General features: G+C 60.8%; 1 protein-coding gene across 3 annotated transcripts in view; it reads right to left on the bottom strand.

The window, feature by feature from the left end:
- TRIM9 (tripartite motif containing 9) overlaps nt 1–20728 on the bottom strand; it is a 37585-nt gene that overhangs the window by 14881 nt on the left and 1976 nt on the right. For all 3 annotated transcript variants that reach the window (XM_026051531.1, XM_026051533.1, XM_026051532.1), the window contains exons 2-5: nt 9990–10085; nt 9066–9188; nt 3198–3308; nt 2151–2304 (exon numbers count right to left, since the gene is read on the bottom strand). In XM_026051531.1, the coding sequence (XP_025907316.1) occupies nt 2151–2304; nt 3198–3308; nt 9066–9188; nt 9990–10085 (484 nt within the window). The remainder of the gene's footprint in view (nt 1–2150; nt 2305–3197; nt 3309–9065; nt 9189–9989; nt 10086–20728) is intronic.

Genomic DNA, 20728 nt, shown 5'->3' with positions numbered 1-20728 from the left:
GGCAGCCTGTGCACGTCAGGCTGTGCAGGGCAGGCTGTGCATGGCAGCCTGTGCACGTCAGGCTGTGCATGTCAGGCTGTGCGTGGCAGCCTGTGCAGGGCAGGCTGTGCAGGGCAGGCTGTGCAGGGCAGCCTGTGCAGGGCAGCCTGTGCATGGCAGGCTGTGCAGGGCAGGCTGTGCAGGGCAGCCTGTGCACGTCAGGCTGTGCACGTCAGGCTGTACATGGCACGCTGTGCAGGGCAGCCTGTGCACGCCAGGCTGTGCACGGCCCGTGCTGGCAGCTCTCGCACATACCACTCACAGGAGTGAGCTGGCAGAACAGAGTGCAGAAAGGCATCCTGCTAGAGCTAACGCAGCGGAAGGAGCGCTGCCTGCATCCAGCTCACGCTGGCAGTGCATGAGAGATGCCCTGCACTCATTCCTCTGCTCATTATTAAGATCTCTAGCAATGTCCTGGCTGTCCCTTGGAGCTGTGACATGTGGGATCCAATGACAACCTTTTGCAGAATCTATAATACTCAACATCCAACGTGCACAGCGAGGGTAAAACGAGAGGACAGCCCACGACAACCCTGCCCACTGCCACAGAGGGAGGCAGGCAGCTGAACTAGCAGCAGATTTGCTCTTATGAATTAAAAATAACCCCCTGGGCTAAACTCAAACAAGGAAGGACAGGAATATGCTTACGTCTCCATGAACTGTGTGTAAGCAAGACGCGAATCCAGCTCTCAGTAGGATCTGGCTCCCCTATGAAAAAATGCTACTGACTTCAAAATAATGGCCTGGTTAATGATGGGCAATGAAGAGAGCGGGCAGCAGTGCCCAGTACATCCCTGTCCTTGCAGCGAGTACCAGTGGGGCCATTATTTGAAGATGTTCGTCGTCACTGCAGAGGCAGTGTGTGATTAACCACCTTTCTGTGTCCAGCCACTGAGAAAGGCTGGCTGTATAAATGTCTCCTAAGTAGGGAAATCCAGCTGTGATGGCAATGAAGATGCCATGCAGCTGGTGGCATCCTGTCACGCAGCAGCAGGAGGTCCAGGCCCACGCTGGACACTGTGAAGGAACAGAAACCTGGAACGGAGGTTTAAAGTGACAGGAGAGGAGAGGGAGGAAATGCCCTGGGCTAAACGGCGTGACTCTTTGTGCCTCTGTGGCACAAAGACATAGGGGGACAACATGCAGGGCTGTGACAAGCAGCTCCCGAGCTGACCCGTGCAAGATGCTGCTCGGCAGGGACGGGTATGTGAGCATGGGCATGGGAAGCGCTTTCTGCTGCTTCTGAGGCCCCCCATGGACCACAGATCCCTGGTGCCAACCTTCAGCTGGGCCTGGATCAGCCCAGCTGTCCTGGCACCGCAGGCAGAGCACTGTCTGAGGCGCTGCCAGGCAAGGCCAAGCTCCTGGCACCCTCCAGCGGGACGTGGCAGCCCAAGGATCGGAGACATAGAGGCAGCTGGATGGACAAGGCTGCAGGATTGAGCCAAAATGCACAGAAACAGGCACAACTCCTCGTCTGGGGATGACCTTGCCCAAAAGCAGATCCACAAAGGTCTATCCATGCTGCACTTAGCTGGATTAGGGGCCAGATCTCATAGGAGAGCTGAGGTTGGCAGGGACCTCAGGGATGCCATCCCATGGTGAAGCCTTCATCTCCTGCGGGCTGCCCTCACGCAGATGCATTGGATGCTCATACAAGACCTTTGTATCACCAGGTATCACCACACAAGACACATGCGTCACCATGGGATGGTCTCAAGCCCTGTCCCTGTCCTTCTGCATTGCAGAAGGTGGGTTCTAACACCTCCTTAGGCACCGGTCCTTACTGTGGTGCAGTGAATACACATCTTGCACAGAAAGACTACTCCCTGCTTCCCAAAACCTCACAGCCCAGAAACACGCTAGCAATGGCAAGTGAGGACAAGCTATGTCCTGCATTTTACCCATGTGAAACGGAGGCGAGAGAGACCTCCACAAGGTCACAGAGGAAGCTCCACTCGATTCCCGGTCCTTCCAATCTCTCTGCTCGCTGGGAGGAACCTAAAGCCTCTGCTCTGCTGCCCGCTCTCCACGACGAACGATCGAAAGGGCTCAGCATGGGCAGAAGCTGCTCGCGGSGCCTCTGAAGGACACTGGAAATAGCCTCTTACCTTTCATCTGCACGAAGTCGAGCTGATGGATGGACTGCAGCAGAGGGGCGTTGTCAAGGTTCAGGTCGAAGTCTGTGGTCATGCGGGGTGTGAGTGTCCCCTTCCCCCACTGGTCCTCGGTTAAGTGCACTCTTCTGATCAAAGCATCCGAGATCTGGGGACAAGGAGCAGCCCCAGCTACCGAGGGCCACCTGGGCCACGGGTAGCGYGCTGGGCCTGGTACCTGTCCTGCTCCCTGCCTTCCCTGCACTTCCCGTGAAGATCTGTCCGCTGAGGACCGGGAGATCCCACACGATTCCTAGCGATGCCTTTGGCAGGCTCAGATTGGCACAGGAACCCCGGGAGCTACGGGGACTATTACAAAGACAGGGGCTCAGCCCAGGAAGGAAGAATGGGCTCTCAAGCACATGACCATGTGCTGCAAGCATCTTCTTCTCCAGTYAGGATGCAGAAATGTCCCTGGCCTGTGTCTGCTTGATTTTAGGAGTGGGGGGGCCTGAAATATGGGAGAAATCTGTCTCTGTCAYTCATGTACACACAGAATTACAGCATCACAGAACGGCTGAGGTTGGAAGGGACCTCTAGAGATCATCCAGTCCAACCCCCAGCTCCAGCAGGGACACTGAGAGCACGGGGCACAGAGTGACATCCAGGCTGGTTTGGAAGATCTCCAGAGAAGGAGACTGTGGTGGGCAGGAAGAACATCCTCCTCCAAGCCTCTCCAGAGCCTCATTCTCTTGGCCACCTTGGTGATCCGGCCCCAAAACGGCCTGGTMGCACTTGCTCTGCGTGGCCACACTTGGACACCTCCTTGTGACGGAGGCARCGAAAGAAAGCTGGGCAAGAAAGCTTAAATAATACATCATATGATACCTTTGAAGTATTGACTTTTAGTGCCCAGTGGTAAAATAACATGCAGTTTGAGGAGATTTTTTACCATTCTGCCTGGGGTGGCATCCAGAAAAGCTCGGGCACAACCTGGAGGTGACTCTGCTGCCCTTCTGCCTCACCTGGAGCCCTGGGCTGTGGCAGCAGCGAGGCACCCACCTGCAGGAAGCCRCTGGGGTCGTTCTCCTTGATCACCTCCAGGCAATACTCCATGAGGCCCGTGGTCTGCCGCAGCTTCACGGTGCAGTGGGAGATCTGGTCTCGCACCACCTGCGAGGAGACAACGAGAGCGAGAGTTAGGAGCTGCGGAGCAAAGAGCTTTGGGGCCACGAGGACAGGGCTGGGAAGGGAGGTGAACACTCCAGAGGACGGAAAAGGCCAGGAACAGCCCGGATTCCAGCACTTTGAAACCCTGGCAAGCAAGAGCAAGTGTGGTTTAGCTCCTAAGTATTAACCCAGGCAGGCACAAGGGGGAGCTCCCATATTGCTCCTGGGGACGGAGTGAGCGGCGGTGACGGGTGGCTCTGGGACAGCGCGGGCAGCCCAAACGCACCTCGGTTTTGGCCTCTGCTGCTGCAAGTAGAGACATCATTTGGTGCCCATGTTGAACACTCGTGTGCATCGAGTGGCTCTGTGGGGATGCGGCAGTGCCCAGGGCCAGGGCAGGGGATCCCGGCATTCCTGCTCCCACCTCCGTCCCTGCAGCGTCTCCTGGCTGATCCACAGCCCACAATCGGCCCAGGTGAGGGCAGTGGGCGGGAATGTCACCCTGGCCACATGGAGAGCAGCCACCCCCTTCCCTGCAGCTGCTTCCCGGGGAAACGCAGTGAACATGGGATCGGCAAAACAATCTTCTTATCGTCTTAGCGGCTTAAATCTCGGCCTGATGTGCCCGGGATGTTGAATTTGCAGGTCTCTCCTGCCAGAGGGGATGCAGGGAAGCACGACCAGCAAACAACCGTGTGCCACTGCCAGCCCGGCACGCAGGGCTGCAGCGCTGCGGCACACAGCCCTCGTGGGGCAAGGACGGGCACAGTGTCCTGGGACAGCCCCGGGGGCTCCCTGCAGCCAGGGACAGAATCCCAGACCCACAGGATGGCTGAGGTTGGAAGGGACCCCCAGGGATCCCCCAGCGCAGCCCCTGCTCCMGCAGGGACACCCAGAGCACGGGGCACCCGGGCGCATCCCGGCGCCTTGGGAAGATCTGCAGAGCAGGAGCCTCCGCAGCCTCCCTGGGCAGCCTGGGCCAGGGCTCGGGCACCCTCACACCAAACAAGTTCTTCCTCACGGCCACACGGAGCTGCCTGGGCTTCACCTTGTCCCCACTGCCCCTTGTCCTGGCACTGGCCACCACCCAGAAGAGTTTGGCCCCTTCCTCCCTCCATCCTCCCCTCAGGTGTTTGTCCATGTTGATCAGATCCCTCTCCCCCTTCTCTYCTCCAGGCTCAACAGGCCCCGCTCGCTCGGTCTCTCCTCACACGAGCTGCTCCAGCCCCTTCCCCATCCCTGTCGCTCTGCGCTGGCCCCTCTCCAGCAGCTCCACGTCCCCCTTGTCCCGGGGAGCCCAGAGCTGCCCCCAGTGCTCCAGGTGCAGATTGCAGGACACCCTTCCACTTGGTGCACTCTTGGAGTGCACCAAAGCTCCACCATGCCCAAGAGGAGACTCCTGGGACAGGACGGGGCCTTGGCCAGCCAAGGGATTGGGAAGCTCCATACGTTCTGTCTGAGGCTGTTCTTACAAATTGCCCTTATTTCCCTGCAGGTTTTAAAGAAGGCAACAGGCAGAARGCGCTTGCTAATCACGGCCTGTGAACAGGCCACTTGCTGCGCACGCAGCAGGTCACTGCTACCTGAAAACAGGAAATTTATTTTGGGAGCTTTTCTTCCTTGCGAGATGACATTAACTATAATTTACATTTTAATACAGCTCCTAGAAGGCAACAACATCTGCACTCATCTCTGCCTAAACGTCTTCCTCACCTCCCTCCTGCTTTTAGCCCTCGGCTTGGTGCCGTTTGCAGGTTCTGAGCCCCGCTTGACCCTGGGCACCGTGGGCAGGGGGGCAGTGCCACACGCACCCGGCGCTGCAGGAACGAGAGAGCTGGGAGCCCACGCGGACACGGGTGCTGTTTTGGTGGAGCTCTGGTCCTGGGCTCAGAGGGACATATCAACACGCAGACAGGCTGGCGGTGCAGCCTCCACCTCTGCGTCACCGACATTGGGGTCTCAGTGTCTGCTYGGCTCTAGGATCAAGGTACTTGGCCAGTCTTTTGTCATCCAGGGTGTCTGTAGCCCGGGCTGGGGTCTGGTGTCACAGCCACGTCCTCTCCTTCCCTGCAAACTCACTGCTGGCACCAAGGTCACCACGAAGGTCCTTCTGGAGAAGGACTGAAGCCTCAGGAGAGCTTCTCTCACCGCGTTGGCCCGGGGAAGGCTCGCAGCATTGCTGACCACCTGCACGGAACCCCCCTGCACGGGAGCGCATCCTTACGGAGCTCCACAGGGGCACGCGCTCCCGGGAGCGCTTCCAGGTGCCCGTTTCCATGGTGACTCCTCAGCTCCGTGTCTGGGAAGGATCTAGCTGGGATCTGCCCAAGGGGAGCTGCTGTGTTAACAGTCTCCAGTGATGCTGGTGGCAACGCGTCCCGGACACTTGCACAGGTCCGTGTTGATCAACACACAGCAGGATGCATGGGCAGGTGTGATGTGGAGCCTTTGGAGACCTCGGAACATGGAAAAACACACTGGGAAGAGGTTTCATGCGGCTATTTAACCCAACAAGCAGAAGGCTGAGGGACACTGGAGCACTAGAGGCAGAAAAATTCACCACGAAGGGACAGCTCTGGGTAAAAGCCATCACTATAAAAGGGCTACATTGACTTCTCAGAGGGTGCAGGGATTTGTAAGAGAAAATGGTGTTTCATATGGACACAGTTTGGTACAGGAAAGCAACCCATGTGGAAAACTCCAGACTGTAATCCCGTCATGCAGAAGGGTAATGGAGCAGCATTTTATCCCTGGAGAGCCAGTCATGCTCAGGAATGTGGCCAGGCTCCCGGGCCCCAGCACGGCCCTCGAGGAGCATTTCCCACAGTTAATTCCTGCAGGAAACGTGACGGCTGCAGCCCAGGCACGAGGGCCTTGCAGCTGAAGCAYGAGAGTGTGTTGARTGCAGGGCAAAGGCCTCCCAAGACTGCAAGGGCTGAAGGAGAGCAGGGCTACGAGGATGMTCAGGGGCCTGGAGCATCTGCCCTGTGAGCACAGGCTGAGGGAGCTGGGCCTGTTCAGCCTGGAGARGAGGAGGCTGAGGGGGGACCYRAKCAGTGTCTATAGATACCTCAAGGGAGGCAGTGAGGAGGARGGGGMGGCCTCTTTGCAGTGGTGGCCAGTGACAGAACTAGAGGAAACAGCYACAAACTGAAGCACCAAAAGTTCTGCAGGAACTTAAGGAAAAATTTCTTGGCAGTGGCAGTGCCAGAGCCCTGGCCCAGGCTGCCCAGAGAGGCTGTGGAGGCTCCTGCTCTGGAGATCTTCCCAACCCGCCTGGATGCAGCCTGTGCCCCRTGCTCTGGGTGACCCTGTGTGTGCAGAGGTTGGACTAGGTGACCTCTGGAGGTCCCTTCCAASTCAAGGATTCTGTGATTCTGTGACTCTATGAAATGTGCCCTGCACTGCTGAGAGCTTAAACGAGATACATGCAGAGYTCACCCCATGCCCATGGGCTGGGAAGAGGTTTCTTCCCAGGACAAAACTGCCGGGCAGCCTCAGTGCTGGGCCTTGGACAGCATCATACGGGTCCTTTGAAAAGCAAGTCAGCAACGAGCAGCTGAAATACAGACCAGGGAGTTTGTCCTGAGGCAGAAYGGGCATCTGGGCATGAAATATAAAACGTGTCCCCAGATGCTTCTCATTCCAATATTGTGAAGCCTTCGCTCTTAATCCGAAGCTAGGTTCGGGGTGAGGTTCAGACAAGGCCAGGAAAAGCCCCTTCCAAATTCATTCGCTCCCCAAACTCTCCACCTCTGGAGCARTTAGCGCTGGCCCACAGTCAAGCCTGGCCTTGAGCCGCTCTCCATGAAATGTGTGTCAAGTCAAAGTAGGTCAGGCCTGAAGCGGCACTGACCCAAATTCCGGATGCCACATGGGAACGGGAACGTGGGCTCCCTGGTGAAAGGCATGGTGGCACGGAGCCAGCAGCCGTCCCCGTCACTTGTCCTCTGTCACCCACGTGTCRAGGAGCACCCACCTTCCCAGCGGGCATGAGGGGCAGCCCAGGGGGAGCCCCGCTGCATCYGGGGCGCTGCGCTGAGCAGCCAGGGAATTTGGCTCTCTGGAGGCTCCCAGAGGGCACAACTTCTCCTTGATGGTGAATCTACCCACACATAGAATCCCAGAATCCCAGAATGGCTGAGGTTGGAAGGGACCCCTAGGGATCACCCAGCGCAGCCCCTGCTCCAGCAGGGACACCCAGAGCACGGGGCACCCGGGCGCATCCAGGCGCCTTGGGAAGATCTGCAGAGCAGGAGCCTCCGCAGCCTCCCTGGGCAGCCTGGGCCAGGGCTCGGGCACCCTCACACCAAACAAGTTCTTCCTCACAGCCACACGGAGCTGCCTGGGTTTAATTTATACCCACTGCCCCTTGTTTTCTCTCCTGATCCTAGACCCTGTCACAGCACTGCTTGTGAAAGCAGGGGAGCCCCCCTGTGCCCGTCCCCAGGGAGCCGCATCCACCGGCTGTGTGCAAAGCCCCGTGTCACCCGGGGGACACTGAAGCCTCAGGAGACACCCCAGCGTGCAGGGCTCCGGCCAGCGCTCACCTAAGGGCTGAGCTTAACTCAGGTTAAAGGGTTTGAAGGTGCAGAACACACCTGCTTCCCCTTCCTTGCCTTGCATTTTGGACTAGATGATCTCTAGAGGTCCCTTCCAACCTTAAGGATTCTGTGATTCTGTGATTCCCCCAGCACAGGGTCTGCGGGAAGGACTGGAAACACAGGAGCAGGAGGAGGAGGAGGAGGAAGAGGAGGAAGGACACTGTGAGTGAGAGGAGAAATAAGCGAGAAAGGCGAATGAAGTGACAGAAGTGAGAAAGGCCCCATTCCCGTGCTGCCCGTGTCACGGTGCCGTGGGCTGGCACGGCCTCCTGCCGGGGCACAGTCACCYGTGAGCAGGTGCTGGGCACTGCTGCACCCCCGCCACGGGCTGCGGGTGACACGGGGCCCTTTGCTCCCCTCCTCAGCCCCGAGCGACGTGCAGAGCCGCATGGCAGGGGCCGACGGAGGGCGCGAGCCCCCACGCCTGCGCTGGGAGCTGCAGCACCCGCAGAGCTCCCCGCAGAGCAACGACTGCCCTGAGAGCCCAYGCAGCGCTCGGCGTCCCGCAACACGGAGCAGAGCTGCTCCTGCTCCTGCCCGGTGAACGAAGCGCCCGTGTCCTCAGCCCCTGCTRAAGCCCACGGAAGCTAAAGGCGCTCAGCATCTTGCAGGGTGAGCCTGGGGCTCAAAAGCCACACAGGACCTGGAGAAAGGTCACTGCCCTGCCTGCGGATGCTCTGCGCACAGCTCTGCTGACGTGATTGCTTATAATTGACCCTGTAACGGAGTAATTGAGCGGGAACAAGTGCAGCTAGCTGGGGGCAGCGTGCAGCCCTGCTCAGAGCCCCCCATGTAGCCTGAGATGCTCAGAGCCTCCACAGCAGCACGGAGCTAACGGGGGAAACCAGGAGGCAGGAAGGGCTTTCCAGGCCACTCTCTGCTCCTCCTTGGTGCTTCACTTTGCTCTGCAATGAGCAGCAGCACAGTCCTCATGTCCATGGGGGMCCCCGGAACAGGCTGCCCAGGGAGGCTGYGGAGGCTCCTGCTCTGCAGATCTTCCCAAGCCGCCTGGATGCGCCCGGGTGCCCCGTGCTCYGGGTGTCCCTGCTGGAGCAGGGGCTGCRCTGGGGGATCCCTRGGGGTCCCTTCCAACCTCAATGATCCTGTGACTGTGTGACCCTGCTGGCAGAAGGGCCTGTGTCCCCGGAGGGCTCACCTTGAGCTTGTGCTCGTGCTCCTTGTTGACGCGGGACAGCAGCTGCGCTTTCCTGCGGTTCAGGGCGTCGATGAGGGCGTCGCACTGGGCCACCAGGCAGGCCTCGAACTCCACGCTGTTCTCCTGTGGGACAGAACGGAGCATCACGGTGCTGCCAGGGCCACCCGCGGCCACGCAGGACACGAGGCCACCGCCATCTGGCAGTATGTGGGTGTGAAAGGGCTGCTCTGTCATCCAGTGCTCCCAGTSTGCTCCCAAATACACGTTCATGCCACTTGCAAAACCTTGTGGGAAGGGACTTTGGCACAATGGCTGTGACCAGCTCAGGAGTGACCAGCTTGGGCCATCTCTGCCCCAGGGCGGCTGCTGCAGGGGACGTTCCCCCTGCTCGGACAAGGTGTGAGGGGTGTCGGAGGGATGGGGACCCTCTCACCGCGTCAAGAGTGGAGATGTGTCCAGCCCAGCAGAGCCGAATGCCAAGGGAAGCCTGCAGGGAATTCCCAAGGGAAGCCTGCAGGGAATGGGCTGAGGGCAGGACAGCTCCTCTCTGATGACAACCCCTCTTCCTCCTGCCCGCAGCATGGGAGGCACCATCCTGACCGTTTCATTCTCTCCGTGTCCCTAGAGTTTGTCCCTTTTGAACCCATGGGTGCTGGGGCTCCCCATGGGTGCTTGGGGCTCCTTGGGCCCCCCRCAGCAGCGCTGCTCTGGAAGCAGGATGCCCTCTGTCCTCTCCTTTGCCAGAGCTGCCCACCCTGTGCAAGGCTGAGGAAGCGGCAGCTTTCGGGAGGGCTGCAGCGGGGGACGCACAGGGGCAGGCGGGTGCCCTTGGGAGAGCACCCAGCAAACGCAGCCGGTCACTGGGCYGGCCCGTCGCGTGCCCATCCCGTGGGAAGGGGCCCTTCCCGGCCCGGGCTGCCRTACCTGGATCTGCTGCACCATGTTGCGGAGCTGCACCAGGAACTCCTTGGCCTCCTTGGCTCTGTCCGACAGGCCGTTGAGGGCCTGGGAAAGCTGGCTCTGCAGGGGGAACAGAGAGCAGGTCGGTCAGGGAGGGGGGCCGTGCCCAGGCCACGTCCTGGACAGGCTGCGGAGCCGCGGGGGCTGCTCTGCACCGGCCCCGCAGCGCCCGGAGCCCCGGGAGGGCTCCCGCCTGCCCCGACACCCGCACGGCTCCCACGCTCGGCACCTGGGCCCTGCGCCGGCTCCCGCCTCCCGTCTGCAGCCGAAACCGAGGAGAAGCCAGAGGTGTCGGAGCTGGGACAGCAAAGGAGCAGCTCAAGGGCCCAGAAATGGCCCTAGTGCCGCTTCCCAGGAGACCTGAGCATGAGGCCGCCGCTTCCCGGCTAAGTGAGCGTGCCCGAGGTGCCCCTGACTGCGCCAGGCTGGGCAGCTCTTTGGCGAATGCACCGGGACACGCCGGGGACTGTGGCCTCCCTCGGCCGCCAGGGACGGGGACAGGGCTGCCCCTGGCTCCGTGCTCCGCGCCCGGCTCTGCCCACGCGGGCTCCTCTGCTCCGCACGGCACCAGGCACCTCCGGCTACCCCAGCCCCTTGTTCCTGGTGTCCCCAGTGCCGGCAGCGCCTGTGTGCTTGCTGGGAAAGCCGGGACACCTTCCCGAGGTGTCCTGCTGTGCCGGGGCTGCTGGTGGCATCACCCACGTGGGGACACCGCGCTGCACGTGACGGTGACGCTGTTGGTGCCGCCGTGCAGGGACGTGGCTGGCACGGGAAGGGCGCGGGGCCCGCGGCGAGCGCCGCCACCCACCTCGGGCAGCGCACAGGGACGGCCACAGCRTCACCCACAACCGGGCGACACGGGCAAGACGGCAGCGCTGCCTCCCGGTGCGGTGCCAGCAGCAGAGCAGCCCCGCAGCCCTCCGGGTGCGGGAATTAGGGTCGGTGAAAGCACGAGCAAATCCACCGAGTCTGCGCTTCAAACCAGACCAACCAGACCAAACCAGTGTGGATGGGCGCGCTCTGCAGCCCTCACCCCGGCGCCGCCTCCGCTCCTGCCCCGCACAGGGTCCCGCAGCGAGGAGCTCGCAGCCCGCGGGCCCGCCGAGAGCCGCCGCCTCGAGCGCCGCTTGTCCCTGCGGATGCACCGGTCATGGATGTGGGAGCGCTCCGGGTTACCCGGGATGGAAACGCGCCCTGCCCGCAGCCCTGCAGGGATGCGCATCCTGCAGGGGAGTCCTGCGTCCCCTTCCTTTAACTAAAGCACTGCTCCCACCGCCCGGGAATCTCAAGGCAAGCTTAGTGTATGCGACGCCTGCCTAACTAAAACGGGAGTGTTTAATTAAAACTTCCTTTAAATTGGCAAGCTGATGAAGCTAAACTGCTGCTAATTGGCTTCCYGTTCCGGGTACAGTTAGGGATCCAGGGCTGCCCATGGGCAGATCGCGGGAGCTGTTGCTGGCGCCAATACGGAAACCTCTTCCCCCAAACCCTCACACGCTGCCAAGCTGCAGTGCCCCAACACGAGCCAGGACGTCCCGACYGTGTTTGGCACGGGCCCCCTTGGCTCTTCCTGCCTTCCCCTGGGGGACAGGGACCCTGTCCCTAGTGGGGAAGGGGCCAAACTCTCCTCTGTGGGAGCCTCCGCAGCCTCCCTGGGCAGCCTGGGCCAGGGCTCGGGCACCCTCACACCAAACAAGTTCTTCCTCACGGCCACACGGAGCTGCCTGGGCTTCACCTTGTCCCCACTGCCCCTTGTCCTGGCACTGGCCACCACCCAGAAGAGTTTGGCCCCTTCCTCCCTCCATCCTCCCCTCAGGTGTTTGTCCRTGTTGATCAGATCCCTCTCCCCCTTCTCTTCTCCAGGCTCAACAGGCCCCGCTCGCTCGGTCTCTCCTCACACGAGCTGCTCCAGTCCCTCCATCACCAGCAAACATGAACGGCAGTAACGTCCATCAGCGCAGGGTGAGCAGGGCAGCTGCTCCATCATCAGCCTCAAAAGGCACCAAGTTCAGCTCCTCGAGCAACGCTCTGCAGGTCGCAGGTAGAGGCTCCTCAAGCACCACCTTCTACATCCCAGGCAGCCCTCAAACAGYGTTATTGCTCTTTTAAAAAGCAATGAATTCATTGCAGAGCCTTCGTTAGAGACGAGCAGTTCTGTCCTGCGGGACCCAGGGTGACGGAGGCTCCCTGTACGTGGGTGCTCCGGCCCTGGCTCCACTCGACCCTCCTGCCTCGGGTTCAGGCGGCACCAGGGGCTTGAGTCACCTTGATGGAAAAGGAGCTCCGTGAAATGCTCCGATTTACCAGGACACAGGAGCGGGGCAAGGACTCCTAGAGCAGGGCAAGGAGCTTTAAAACACCCCGACCACATGCAGAGCCAGGGAATGTTGGGGTCCCTGGAGCGGCACGCGTCACTGCTGCAGCTTTCCCTTCCAGACACGAGGGATGACCCTGGAAGGGYCAGGGAAGCCCCCCCAGGCAAAGCCGCGTCCTCAGAGCCGTCCTGCTCCACGCTGGGGCTTCTGCAGGGACTCCGGCCTCGTGGGCTGGGCGTCAGCGCAGACCCGTTTCACGCATGGGGCAAAGGTGCCAGGGAAGCTCGAGTGTAAGCCGGTGCGGCCCCGGCGCCTGGGAGAGCTGCTCGATCCCAAATCCGCACGGATGCCGCGCACAGGCAGCCCTGGGGAGAGCTGCCCCATCCTGAATCCGCATGGATGCTGGCGCAGACTCTGTGTTGGAGTGACCTCCCTTCGCCTGCCTCCTCGGCTGCCCACATCTGAGCTCTGCCATCCCATTAGGGCCTTAAATCTTTAAATCTGATTACGTTGTTTGGAGTTAAATGTAAACCCAATTAACTGCATAAACAATGATTTCTACATGCAYACATACATTGCATAAATAATGATTTTTACCAGTCCCAGCTCAAAGCCCGCAATATTTGGGGAAGCAGCTTGAAAGCCCTAGGAGGTCACCCTTTCTGCAGTCCAGTTTATATCGACTATGCTCCTTTTTCCTTCTCTCATGGCCCTAATAACCATCTGTGCCCTGCAACCCGGGATAGCCACAAGCAGCCTTGACAGCCAGCCAGCACCTCGACTTTGCTGTGACACYCACCCGCCTGCGGAACCGCCTGTATCTCCCTGCCTGGATCAACGTGTTTGTGAGAGCAGCGGCTGCAGCCCAGCACCGTCACCACCCGCGACCACGGGGTCCCGCTGAGCAGCCAGCTACGAAACCACCTCCTTCCGAACGTGCTCCTGCGTCCGGCGCGATCCGCGTGTTCCCCTTGCACAGCCCTTCCCYTGTGCAAAACAGACCCACGGAATGGCCGAGGTTGGAAGGRATCCCTAGGGATCCCCCAGCGCAGCCCCTGCTCCAGCAGGGACACCCAGAGCACGGGGCACCCGGGCGCATCCMGGCRCCTTGGGAAGATCTGCAGAGCAGGAGCCTCCGCAGCCTCCCTGGGCAGCCTGGGCCAGGGCTCGGGCACCCTCACACCAAACAAGTTCTTCCTCACGGCCACACGGAGCTGCCTGGGCTTCACCTTGTCCCCACTGCCCCTTGTCCTGSCACTGGCCACCACCCAGAAGAGYTTGGCCCCTTCCTCCCTCCATCCTCCCCTCAGGTGTTTGTCCATGTTGATCAGATCCCTCTCCCCCTTCTCTYCTCCAGGCTCAACAGGCCCCGCTCGCTCGGTCTCTCCTCACACGAGCTGCTCCAGCCCCTTCCCCATCCCTGTCGCTCTGCGCTGGCCCCTCTCCAGCAGCTCCACGTCCCCCTTGTCCCGGGGAGCCCAGAGCTGCCCCCAGTGCTCCAGGTCCTGTGCTCCAAATGGAACCCTTCACGGAAGGAGGAGCAGGTGCTCACGGACGGCACTCAGGGAGGTCTGGATGTGGGAGATGCCCYGATGGCCCCGGGCAGCCCCGGGCAGCCCTCCCTTCCGCAGGACACGCACGTCCTGCCCGGCCGCTCCGGGACACGGGGCCGACGCCGGCCTCGTGCTGCCCACGCGAGCTCCTCTCTCCGCTCACGTCCCCTCCGTTCTGTTCCCCAYGCCTGTCCCTACGGACGGCCGTGCCGACGGGCCCACCAGCAGCTCCTTGGCATCAGTGTCACAAGCGTGTGGGCTCTCAGCCCGCAGCCCTCTCCCCCGCACTGAGAGCAGCTAAGGGGGACACTGGTCCTGCTCCGCTTGGATGCCCAGTGTTTCCTATCCCTTTATTGGGCTGCCTGGGGCTGGCCCAGCCTCGAGCCTGTCCCTGCTCGTGCTTGCTCTGCTCAGCCGCTCRGTCCGGACACCAGGACGGCCCTTTCCTGCTGCGCTGGGATTCGGCTCCAGACTGGAGGAGCCAGGTTTGGAGGCGGACGGAGGAGTGGAAGGGAGGCCGGGCTCACGAAGGCGCCCGGGGCTCTGCCGAGCGCCGCTTGCTCTGCTCCGGGCGCGCCGGACACGCAGCCCGGGACCGGCTCCTTGCAGGGGTGGGCTCCGGACACAGGCTGTTCGCCTGTGAGCACCGTCAGAAACACCTCCCGTCACCATGGATACCGTCACCCGGAGACGGGGCCGCTYGTGGAACAGCCGTTGGCACCAGGCGGAGGGAGCCCAGGGCTCAGCCCCGCAGGGAGAAGTCCCTGGATCATCCTGCAGCTCCTGGTGCTGRGCAAAGCAGCCGAGCCCCCAGAGCGGGATCCACGATCCCAAAATAACACCCATTCCAGGACACCTCACGCAAAGCAAATCCCTTCTCCTTCTGTTTGAGCCGCTGCCYGGGGCTCATCTCCGGTTGTCTCGGACATTGCCGGGCCTGGAGCACAGTTGGGAAGCAGGGAAGCAGAGCACAAGGTGGGAGTGCCGGCTCCGGACGGGCTCCCAGCCCAAYGGCAGATCCTCTGCAAAGGGCCGGCCCGACACGGTCAGCATTGGAGGAAGGGGAAGGATTTGCTGGAGGGGACTCAATTACACACAAATCCCCCAAGGATTCTGGCTTCCAGCTCTCCAGGAACGAGTCCTTTGGGAATGGCGCTGCCTCGTCCTGGAGGAGGGCTCTGAAAATGTCTCTTGAGCGCCCATTTCAACCCAAATAAACCAAAAAAATGTGCTGAGAACAGCACAGATGGCCAAAGCACCAGGGAGCCCAAGGGCTGCCTGGAGCAAGGAAGGACGTGGCGGGAAGAGCCCCGGGAGCAGGATTGCCGYGCAGGGAGAGGCCGAGCGGGAGGATCGCAGGACTGCAGGCCCATTAATAAAAAAGAAGGAAGAATAAATCAATAACCCTGGAAGAGCTGGTGTAATGGGAGCCTTTAAAAATTATTCTTTAATAAGAAAGGACGTACGGCTAATTAGGAAGTAATGAGGACCTTGTGGGTGTATCCAGARCGAGCAAGGGGGCGAGCGGCTCGGCACACGGAGCCGAAGGGTATCCGGATCACTGGAGCCAGGCAATACATCTCAGTGTCCCAGGGAAGCCTTAATGGACTGAATCATTCAGGAGTATTTATGAGGAAGCGAAGCGTCCGGGAGGCACCCGGGGATGGGAAATCCCGGGTATGTCGGTAATCGCTTCCCATGGGAAAGAAAGAGCAGCTCCCGAGGCCTTAAAGCACCTCCGGCCTGGGGCAGGAAGGGCTCCGAAATGCAGTAAATACCCCCAGAGCAGGAGCCTCCCTGGGCAGCCCGGGCCGGGGCTCGGGCAGCCGCACACAGACTAGGTCCTTGCTTTAACAGAGCAGAAAAGAAGCCTCCCAACGTGCGTCCTCGGGACCTGACAGCAAGCCAGGGATTTGGGAATATTTACAGGTTCAGCCTCCAATGCCACCCGAGGCTGCAGCGACGGCACCTGGGGGGGCCTCCCAGTTCCTGCCTCCTGCTCCACGACACAAACCAGCTTCAAAGGGAATGGGAAAGGAGCTGCCGGTTGCATCCAAGGGCTAGAAGGCATCAGGCCGAGGGATGTGCACGTTCCCGGGACACCCAACGCTCCCACTGAAACCCTGCTGCAAAGAGCATCTCCCTTCCTYCCCGCAGTGACTCTGTGCCTCTCCACCAGGTCCTCCCTGCAGGATCCAGCAGGAATTCTGGCCTGTGTGGCCCTCACAAGGGATCCCACCTCAGGCTCCGGAGCACCAGGAGCGGGAAGAGGCCGTGGATCCTGCTTGCAATGGCTTGGGAGAGAGAAAGGCTGAGGGCTCTGAGCACTAATGCCAGGGAAAACAGGGTTTCTAATGGAATGTTATAATGCTAAGTTTGGGGTTTTTAATCAAAAGCACTTTGCCAAGCTTGGCATTAAGTTAGGGAAGGAAAACGCCAGGGTCTAGGGAAAAYGCCAGGCCTAGGGAAAACTCCTCGCTCCTCTGGCTGGTGTTTTTATTTACCCTTTTAACCAATTCCCAGGCCCCGCGGGACACGAGCGCRTGAGCGGGGCTCAGCCAGGCCTGTCCCCTCTCCCGAGCAGCGGGAAGAGCCCTGCGGAGCTCCGGAACAGCAGCCYGGCACCGGCGGCACACGGCGCGACAGGAACGGAGCCACCGCGGCCACCTGGAGCGGGGGACACCAGCGAGGGCCAATTTGTGCCCGAGGAGGAGGGACCCGCTGCTGCTGCTGCAGCCCCAAGGAATCGCGGGCTCTGCAGCCGCGCGGGCTCTTCCCGGCAGCGGGAAGCGCCTTGGGAGCAGGAATGTGGCACCACGCGCCCTGGAGATGCCCCGGCCTGTGACGCCCCTGCACCCACGGGGCTCTTGGCTGCTTGGCACCGCCACCGCGAACCAACGCGCAGACCCCAAACCGAGTAAACGGCCCAGTTAAAKAAAGCGACGGCAATGTAATAAAAATCGATTTTTCTGCTGAGGCTAAAAGCTTCTCGCAGAGCCCGTCCTCAGGCACACGACCCCGCTCGGAGTCCCTGGCGAGCRGGATTTATTAACAGCTCGCGGGTTCCTGCGGGGCCGCAGACAGCTCCGCGGAACGCAGCGCTGCAGCACAAGGGCTCCCGGCGGTCACACCGGTCTGTAAGCCTCGTYGTGCTTACAGAGCACAATTTTGGGGCACATTTAAGCACAGGGGATGTTTCTCCATGGGCAGAGGAGGGGGATGTCAGAGGGAGGGCACTGGGAATCACAAGCCCTGCTGTGATGGAAGCAGCTCCCGGGGCGGCTCAGCACAGGGTGGCCGCGTAAGCACAAACTCCTCCCTTCCAGGCTGAGCTTATTTGGCTGTTCAGCATTTCCAAAAACATTCACTGGAAGAAATAACTCCATGACCAGCTTGTCTACCTGAAGACAATAATAAATCTCTGAATAAATAGTTCAATGGGCCTGACAACCTCCAGATAAGCTTGTGGAGCTGCTGGAGAGGGGCCAGCGCAGAGCGACAGGGATGGGGAAGGGGCTGGAGCAGCTCGTGTGAGGAGAGACCGAGCGAGCGGGGCCTGTTGAGCCTGGAGRAGAGAAGGGGGAGAGGGATCTGATCAACATGGACAAACACCTGAGGGGAGGATGGAGGGAGGAAGGGGCCAAACTCTTCTGGGTGGTGGCCAGTGCCAGGACAAGGGGCAGTGGGGACAAGGTGAAGCCCAGGCAGCTCCGTGTGGCCGTGAGGAAGAACTTGTTTGGTGTGAGGGTGCCCGAGCCCTGGCCCAGGCTGCCCAGGGAGGCTGCGGAGGCTCCTGCTCTGCAGATCTTCCCAAGGCGCCKGGATGCGCCCGGGTGCCCCGTGCTCTGGGTGTCCCTGCKGGAGCAGGGGCTGSGMTGGGGGATCCMTRGGGGTCCCTTCCAACCTCAGCCATSCTGTGGGTCTGTGAATCCAGCACCCTCCTAAACAGTCAGTGCCCTTCCCAGCTCCCCCGCCACTCCTGAAGGTGGAAAGCAGAGCGCAGCCAGTGCTCCTGGGACCCATCTCACCACCACATCTTACACCTGTGACTTCTATTTAAAACCAACCTTGTCCGTAAGGGCTTTCCCTGGAGCGGGGCCGGAGCTGGGGCTCTCACCGTGTTCCCGAGGGCATCTCAGCCGCTCTGGCAGCAGCGGTGCCCTCCGCGTCGCTGCGAGTCCTGGCGACTCTCGGCACTTCGCAGGAGGCCCCTGGTTATTAATTTCTACCAGGCAACGGGAAGACAAAGTGGGAAGTGCTGAACACACGCTTGGTAAGGAGACACCACAAGGGATATGTGCTGAATCCCTAGAAAGTATAAGACTGCTCGACTGCTCTATTTTTTCTTTAATCAAACATTAAAGCTATAAAATTACAGTTATTAAAATCACTGTGTATTACTGTGGCGGCACATAGCAGGATTTTATAATAATACACAGAGCAGGACCTGGGAAGTGACCCCCAGCAAGGTTTTCCCTGTAAAAAAMTGCACTTTGGGGGACAGGTTATTCGGAGGATCAGGAAGAAGGGCCACAGGCAGCAGCAGCCTAAGTGTCTCCAGAAGGTCATTCTCCCGAACAGGATCCACCTRCATCACTCTTGGCTCCTAGCGCGTCTCGTGACACCTAATAAATAATCAGTGATGCTTTTTTCTCCCTTTAGCTCCAYTTACTTAACAGCAGATTGCTGTTTGCTCCGGTTGCTAATTCTCCTGGCACCTGGGCTGGGGAGCAGGGGACTCCTTGGGTGACAGTGTCCCCACTGACATCTCCAGGAGGAGGTGACAGGAGGCGCCTCCACGGGCCCTGCTGCCCCTTCAGCAGCAAACACTGCACTTCTCAACGCAGACAGGTCTCTGTCACGCAGCAACTGCCCCCGTATCCCTGGCAAACCCACGGGGCTAAAGGAATTCCCATGGATCCAGCAGCACCTTCACATCGTGAGGAAGCAGCTCCTCCGGAGGAGCCCAGGCAGCCTGAGCAGGGTTCCTTGGAGCACTGGACATAGATATGCATGTCTGCTGTCCATATATTTTATATATATATATAAATATATATAAATATATATATACATATATATACATATATACATATATCTACATATATATATATCTCTAAAATCATGAGCAAGCTGCTGAGCCCATGCTCACCACCCACTTTCCATTGCAAGCGAGGGGCTCCGGCGCGTGCAGAGCTCTTGATCCAGCTCCATCTTGTGCTTTTGCTTTCGACACGACAAGTGGCACTACAGCTCGGGAGGATAAAGCCCAGACAGCTGCGAAACATGGATAAAAGTGGGGCGATTCAGATTAAAAACCCATTTTCCCCTGCGTTTCTCTACCCCTCTCTCACCAGCTGTGCAGCACGGAAGATGGCAAAAAGAGGGGATTTCTCATCATCTCTGGTCGGCTTGGAAATCCAAGCGGCCGGAGCGCTGCCTTGTTGTGCCTGGGTGCAGATTAGTGCGAGCTAATCCGCAGGCACCGGCGGTGTCCGGGGGCAGGCGGGAAGGGGCGGCCCCGGCGCCCGCGGCAGCGACGCTGCGGAACCGGCGGCCGACTCGGAGCTCGGAAGGATTCCGGCAGGAATTCCGGAACGGGCTGCCCAGGGAGGCTGCGGAGGCTCCTGCTCTGCAGATCTTCCCAAGGCGCCKGGATGCGCCCGGGTGCCCCGTGCTCTGGGTKTCCCTGCGGGAGCAGGGGCTGCGCTGGGGGATCCCTAGGGATCCCTTCCTCGGCCATTCGGGGGTYCTGGGAATCGCACTCCCCACGGGTCAAAAGCGGAGAACAGAGCTGCAGCACAAGGAACATTGTGGGGTGTCACCAGAGCAGGGCACCCAAGGGCTGCGGCACCGCTCCTGGGAGCCTCCAGCACCCCAAACAGCTCCCGCCCGGAGCCGCCACCACAGGKCAGCGCTGCCTTTCCCAGCAGGAGGATTCCGCCCTGGAAACACATCCTCCTGGAATGACATGCGAAGGGCCTACTCCGGATCACATGGGCAGAGCTTCATGTGCCCACCAGGGCCTGACCCACTCCGAGGGCTGCCCCTGGCTCCTCTCCTGCTCTGCAGCAGATGGAACCGCTGCAGCCTCCATGGAGAGGAGGAGGAGGAGGAGGAGGAAGGGGCTGACACGCACACCTGCACCGAGGCATCCCAAGGCAGGGACAGCGGCGCCGCGGCGATGGGGATCCCTGCGGCAGGGACCAGGTGCCACCCACGCACGTGGGGACGTCACTGCGGCAGGACCGGCTCTCCCGGCACAGCCCCGGCCACGTCCCCTCAGCCCCGGAGCAGCGGGTGCCTCCGGCACACGGTGCGGCGGCCGCATCCCCTCCTGCGGCCTCATCAGCATTCAGCGCCCGCCTGCCTCCCCTCCTCCTCCTCCTCCTCCTCTTGCTGCTGCTGCTGCTGCTGCTGCCGCCAGTGAGTCAGAGCGCGGCGGCGCAGCCCCCACGCACCGGCCGGGGCCTTCGCGCCTCCCTCGTCGCGGCGGCGCCGCGGGCAGCGCGGGAGCCCCGGCCGCCCTGCCGGGAGGGCGAGCATGGCAGGGACCGCGGGGACACCCTGGCGCTGGGCACCTCCAGGACATGTCCTGGAGCTGGACACTGCCGGGGGATGTCCTGGTGCTGGGCATCGCGGGGACATCCTGGCGCTGGGCACTGCGGGGATGTCCTGGCGCTGGGCACCTCCAGGACATGTCCTGGTGCTGGGCAGGATGTCCTGGTGCTGGGCACCATGCGGACACCCTGGTGCTGGGCACCTCCAGGCCATGTCCTGGCACTGGGCACCTCCAGGTCATGTCCTGGCGCTGGGCACCTCCAGGACATGTCCTGGA

The sequence above is a fragment of the Nothoprocta perdicaria genome, unplaced genomic scaffold, assembly GCF_003342845.1.
Source record: "Nothoprocta perdicaria isolate Ctin4 unplaced genomic scaffold, notPer1 scaffold_76, whole genome shotgun sequence".
NCBI classification, from domain to species: domain Eukaryota; kingdom Metazoa; phylum Chordata; class Aves; order Tinamiformes; family Tinamidae; genus Nothoprocta; species Nothoprocta perdicaria.
This window is presented reverse-complemented; position numbering and strand designations above follow the sequence as displayed.